The sequence below is a fragment of the Papaver somniferum genome, chromosome 7 (genome assembly GCF_003573695.1).
Source record: "Papaver somniferum cultivar HN1 chromosome 7, ASM357369v1, whole genome shotgun sequence".
NCBI classification, from domain to species: Eukaryota; Viridiplantae; Streptophyta; class Magnoliopsida; order Ranunculales; family Papaveraceae; genus Papaver; species Papaver somniferum.
In genome coordinates this window covers 110,155,134-110,161,293 of record NC_039364.1, presented here as the reverse complement: position 1 = coordinate 110,161,293, position 6,160 = coordinate 110,155,134, and the positions used below count along the sequence as shown (strand labels likewise).

At 38.1% G+C, this 6,160-nt stretch overlaps 1 protein-coding gene across 1 annotated transcript; it reads left to right on the top strand.

Moving 5' to 3' along the window:
* The first annotated feature begins 2,289 nt into the window (after window positions 1-2,289).
* LOC113298107 (chloride channel protein CLC-b-like) lies at window positions 2,290-5,886 on the top strand. The gene is made up of 6 exons (XM_026546779.1): window positions 2,290-2,690; window positions 2,783-2,983; window positions 3,118-3,295; window positions 3,690-4,222; window positions 4,313-5,465; window positions 5,556-5,886. The coding sequence occupies exons 1-6, from the start codon at window positions 2,515-2,517 to the stop codon at window positions 5,661-5,663; spliced, it is 2,349 nt and encodes a 782-aa protein (XP_026402564.1). The 5' UTR covers window positions 2,290-2,514; the 3' UTR covers window positions 5,664-5,886.
* The last annotated feature ends 274 nt before the right edge of the window (window positions 5,887-6,160 follow it).

Below are 6,160 nucleotides of genomic sequence, written 5' to 3'. Positions count from 1 at the left end.
CAAAATGACTATCCATGTTCTTGGAGCAAGGGATATGGATAGTATCGTTCTTTTAACATGAAGGAGGGACTCCAATTAAAGCAAATTTGGTGCTACCATGTAACTACGACACTCCTTCACCACCCTTTTACCCTAAAATCTCATATGATAGATGACTGTCTGGAGGATGACCAAATATCAACCTCAACGGCAGACATTCTGGAGAATTAAAATACAACTAGAAATTAAAATATTAGCAAGAGGAAAACTAAAGTAAGTTTCCTCCACTTTCTTTTTTCAAGATGAAATCTCAAAGAAAGTAAAACTGTACACGCCAAACTATTTTGCGGCGTAGTCTCTCTTGCGCCAATTGCTACAGTGGCTTCCCTCCTTCATATTCACATGGAGACTACCCATAGTTCACGCTCTTGGATCCCACTGAAATGGATGAAATTTTTCTGTAATTGAAAACAAAAAAAACTAAAAATAAATTTTTTGTTTATCAAATTCAGAATGGATCTAGAAAACGTGAAGTTGAATACAAAAAGACACATCACTTCCTTCATGGCCATGGAACATCCCATAGTGCATTATTGAATGTTGTTTGACCACAATTTTTGCCAGCAAGCAACATGAATAGTGTGGCGAAGATCAGTAGTGATAGAAACCGGATGTACAAACTTGGCGCCTCGATAGCGTGTTTACTGCCCTACTACTCATCTACATTACTTAACATGCCATCACATGCTGGATTGTTTGTATTATTTGTCATTTTCATGGTAGCCCATTTTGTTGGTGAGTGATTTGATATTAAAAAAAATTGCGAGATGTCTAAGCCTTATCCTTTGAGTCTTTATGATTCATCTTCATTTTTCACGCCGATTTTGGACCCAATTCGAACCGACAACCCTAGTCAACCGTCAAGAACAATTGTTACCGCCGTTCATTTGTTTGGACGGAGGCATCGACTCACCTGACCAGTTAACTCGGTAGATGTAAGACTTTTTGGATGGAGGCATCGAAGTAACTTGTGCGAATGGCAAGGCGCCAAACACTATTATGTGTTGTACTTGTATAGAAATGGCTCAACAAATCAACCAAAAAAATCTGCGCAACACAATTCACTGCATTCGATTCGATGATCAAGTTTCCAGAATGTGAGGTGATTATTCATAAAGTACGAAAGGTGGCAAGCCAATTCCCTTTTGTACATATCCAAGACCTTGTGGGACCTATAAATATCATTATTATGGATGCGCTTTTTAATCTATTCACTCACATTATTGAGTTTCCGCACCGAAAATGAAATCCAGATATATTTGGCCTTTAAAAATGTCCAAAGGCCGTTTGAATCTGACACGTACACATGGAATACACAGCGCCGTTAATCTTAACACGTGCATCTAGGTTGCCGCTTATCTGTCTTAACCCGAGAAACTTGCTAAAGTTCTCATCTAAATTAACGAACTAACGAGTGGAGAGATCCAGATCTGATGTAACCAAAGCTACGGAAACTAAAGTGAGATATTGTTTTTGATCTTACGATTTTGATCGTTTAGACGGACACGCATTCAACGTGATCATCAAAATAATGACATTGACATATCTTTTGCATCATCAGACCGATTTTGTCCAACTGTGTGTTTCATGCATGCTTGAGAAACGTAAACGCTATATTTTGCTTAAAAATATATTTGATTTTCTAAATTTTGGGTGTTGCAATTTTGTGTTTATTTTGTCTGGGACACTCAGTTTAGTTTAGTTTAGTTTAGCAGGAAATCAGTATAAAGTCAAAGTGTTAGGTTAACCCCCCGAATACAAATATGATCACATATAACATATTCATCCAAATTCAAGTAACTATTGAAATGCTTCTCCTTTAAAAAGTTTTTATTTTTCCTGTCTACCATTATAAATGTGATGGACAAACATGACCAACGAGATCTACTTGGTAAGCTTACTATTGGAAAACTTACTTTCTTTGCCTTTTCTGGTTTTGGTTTGTTTTTTTAAGGAACAGTTTGATGCTTTACTGATAGATATTGACTATTCAAAATAAAAATAGTACTCATTTTGGAATTTTGAGTACACTGTCCTAATCATTTTGGGTAGAATTTTTGGGTTCTACTGTTTGACAAAGGGAATCAGTACGTAGAGCTATAGCCAGACCTGGCCTATTGGTTAAAGTTTCACAAAATCTAACCAACCAAACCCATGCGAATCTAGAAGAAGAGAGCACAACTCAAGATTCCAAAATAGCCCCTTGGATTTTTAAAATATTTGTGGTCGCAAATAATGTTGTCTCTCTTCACTCTTCAGTTAGTATAATAGCCGAGAGAACTCATTGGTTGGTTTCTGTTTAAAATCCCACTCCAAAAAAACAAAAAACAAAAACAAAAAAGAGAAGAAGGAAAAAAGTAGAGCAGAGCAGAGCAGAGTTGTTTGGCTCTACTTTTTCTCTGCGAAAACAAGCAACAATCATAGTATACATTCCAAATCAGCTTGTTGTAATAGTTTCTGAATCTAAGTTTCCTAATGGAGGAACCAACAACAAATCATTATAAGGAAGGGCAAGAAGGAGAAGAAAGAGACCCAGAGAGTAATAATACATTACAATCACCATTATTACTCAAAAGAAACAGAACACTCTCTACAAATCATTTAGCTATAATTGGAACTAAAGTTTCTCATATAGAAAGCTTAGATTATGAGTAAGTAACAAAATTCTTATATCATTTCAATTTTTTTTTTTTAAATTAAGTGTGAAATGGGTTTTCTAATAGAATTTCTCTTACTGATGCAGGATAAATGAGAATGATTTGTTTAAACATGATTGGAGAAGTAGATCCAGAGAACAAGTTTTACAGTATGTTTTCATGAAATGGATATTAGCTTTGATCGTTGGACTATTAACTGGTGTGATTGCTACTTTAATAAATCTCGCAATTGAGAATATTGCCGGTTTCAAGTTACTTGCCGTCGCCAAGTTCATCAAGGAAGAAAGGTATAATTGCTTCACTTCTCATGAGTTTTGTACTTGTAGAGTGGGATCTTATGGATTTATGAGTGCTTAATTGTTCTTGAAGTTCAAAGAAGATTGCAATTGAACTCATTTTGAGTTGATGATGGTTGGTGCAGGAATTTTGAGGGGTTTCTATATTTTACCGGGGCTAATTTGGCTCTCACAGCGTTTGCATCCATTCTAGTTGTGTGTTTTGCACCTACCGCAGCAGGGCCAGGTATACCAGAGATCAAAGCTTATCTCAATGGAGTTGATACACCAAATATGTATGGTGCTTCAACTTTGATAGTAAAGGTAAGTTAAAAACATCAAATTTCAGATCAATTTTTTTTTTTCAATCAAATGTAAATGTTGAAATTCAAATTAGAGTCTTCAAGTAGATTTTGATCTTGTAAGAGTTACAGTTTTCCATAGATCACTAGATCAGTGTATGCAGAAACTCAAACGCTAGTTCAATTGTCTAAATTCGATAACAAAACCTCCATCATGAAGTGTTTTTTAACAGAAAAACATTTATAGTTCGAGCAATAACCTATTATTTTCATGAGCTATTATCTGTGGAAGTATGAGCCGCGCCTGCAGGAACTGAATGATGTCTAATTTTAAAAACACAGCAAAAATGATACTGATATTCAAAGCTGAGTTTATTGGTAAAATGACCCCAACAATTTTACATTCAAATTTGCAGATCTTTGGAAGTATTGGTGCAGTGTCTGCTGGTCTGGATTTAGGAAAAGAAGGACCATTGGTTCACATTGGTGCATGCCTTGCTTCCTTGTTAGGCCAAGGTGGGCCTGACAACTATAGGGTAAAATGGCGATGGATGCGTTACTTCAACAACGACAGGGACAGAAGGGATCTCATTACATGTGGTGCTGCCTCTGGTGTTTGTGCTGCTTTCCGGTCACCAATAGGTGGTGTCTTGTTTGCTCTAGAAGAGGTGGCAACTTGGTGGAGAAGTGCCCTATTGTGGAGAACTTTCTTTAGTACTGCTGTTGTGGTGGTTGTTCTCAGAGCGTTCATGGAGTACTGCGGTTCTGGAAATTGTGGATTGTTTGGTCAAGGAGGCCTGATCATGTTTGATGTGAGCGACGTTACTGTTACCTACCACGCAATGGATCTACTTCCTGTGGTTATAATTGGAGTAATTGGTGGAGTTTTAGGGAGTTTATACAATTATCTTCTACACAAAGTTCTCAGAGTTTATAATCTCATTAACGAGTGAGCAACACAATTCCATTGGTTTCTAGTGTTTTTTACTTTTTTACAGATATTGACTGCTGATGCTTGCAATTTTTTGCTCTCTTTCAGGAAGGGTAGAGGACACAAGCTCCTCCTTAGTCTGGCCGTCTCTATATTCACCTCTGTTTGCCTTTACTGCCTTCCCTTTTTCGCGCATTGCTCTCCTTGTGATCCGTCTCTTCCTGATTCTGCCTGTCCCACCAATGGAAGGACTGGTAACTTCAAGCAATTCAACTGTCCGGCAGGATACTATAACGACTTAGCCAGTCTTCTCCACACCACCAACGACGATGCTGTCCGAAATATTTTCTCTACCTCCACTCCAACCGAGTTCCATCCAGTCTCCCTGCTCGTGTTCTTTGGAGTCTATTGCATTTTAGGACTCATCACTTTTGGTATCGCTGTCCCTTCAGGACTTTTTCTGCCCATAATTCTCATGGGATCAGCTTACGGACGTTTGCTCGGAATGGCCATGGGACCTTACACAAGAATTGATCAAGGGCTCTTTTCTGTCCTCGGAGCTGCCTCTCTTATGGCTGGGTCAATGAGGATGACTGTGTCTCTCTGTGTGATTTTCCTTGAGCTCACTAACAATCTCCTCCTCCTTCCCATAACAATGCTTGTTTTGCTTATTTCGAAAACTGTTGGAGACGCCTTCAACCCAAGCATCTATGAAATGATACTGCATCTTAAAGGCCTGCCTTTCTTAGATGCCAATCCAGAACCATGGATGAGGACGTTAACTGTTGCTGAACTTGCCGATGCCAAGTCACCTGTAATCACCCTCTGTGGTGTAGAGAAAGTGTCCCGCATTGTTGAAGTCCTGCAAAATACAACACACAATGGGTTCCCGGTTGTTGACCAAGGTACAGTCCCCCCAATTGGATTGCCAGATGGAGCATCAGAACTTCATGGAATTATTCTCAGGGCACACCTTGTTGCAGTGTTGAGAAAGAAATGGTTCCTTAAAGAAAAGAGAAGAACAGAAGATTGGGAAGTCAGGAAAGTGTTCACCTCAATTGATTTGGCAGAGAGGGGATTTAAGATCGACGAGGTGTTAGTAACAAAAGATGAGATGGAAATGTACGTAGACTTGCATCCTCTCACCAACACCACCCCTTTTACAGTCCTTGAAAGCTTGTCAGTGGCAAAGGCTATGGTTCTCTTTCGGTCAGTTGGACTTCGCCATATGCTAATTGTGCCCAAATATCAGTTAACCGGAGTAAGTTACCAATTTCTTCATTGCAGAAGCTGTTTTAAATATTAAGGAAGATCTCACTAATGAATTTTGTATGTATCTTGAATTTTGTAGGTCTCACCTGTTGTGGGGATATTGACCAGGCAAGACTTGTTGGCTCACAACATCTTAAACGCCTTCCCTGATATAAAATCTAAGGAAAGAGGAAAGAAGGGAAAGTAAATAACTCTCAAAGTCTCTCAACAACAGAACGGCAATATTTCATCACATGAAGCATGATGCTTCTTTCCATTTTCTTTTGAATTTGGTGTCAATTTTTCATTCTTTAGTCACCTTACGACATAAAGAATAATGTTAGACAAAATGTGTGTAGAACTTCGATATCTATAGCTTGTTTCCTGCGCATTATATTCAGTACAAAATAGCCATATTTCTTTCTTGTACTCCTTCGCCTTGTGTCTCCTGCTGTGATTTGTTCTTCCTTTTCCTTCTTTTGGAATCCAACTCGTGATCATTGTCAAGTCTTTGTTGCCTCAAATAACATTATTTTAGAATTTACACACATAAAGAAAAACTATAGATTAATTTAGTCGGAAATGCTCAACATAAGAAAACTTACGGAGCCATACAGTACTTTCACATAGAAGTGGATCAGGGAAAGATCAATACTGCAAAACATTCAAAAGTTCATTCTATCTTTTATCAATATTTGCATAAAG

What these genes read in the sequence shown, in the direction of transcription:
- LOC113298107 (XM_026546779.1), top strand. Translation starts at nt 2,515, where the DNA reads ATGGAGGAACCAACAACAAATCATTATAAGGAAGGGCAAGAAGGAGAA. An exon ending in AAGTTCATCAAGGAAGAAAG is followed by an intron (nt 2,984 to 3,117) that starts GTATAATTGCTT and finishes TGGTTGGTGCAG; the next exon opens with GAATTTTGAGGGGTTTCTAT. An exon ending in GTTTATAATCTCATTAACGA is followed by an intron (nt 4,223 to 4,312) that starts GTGAGCAACACA and finishes GCTCTCTTTCAG; the next exon opens with GAAGGGTAGAGGACACAAGC.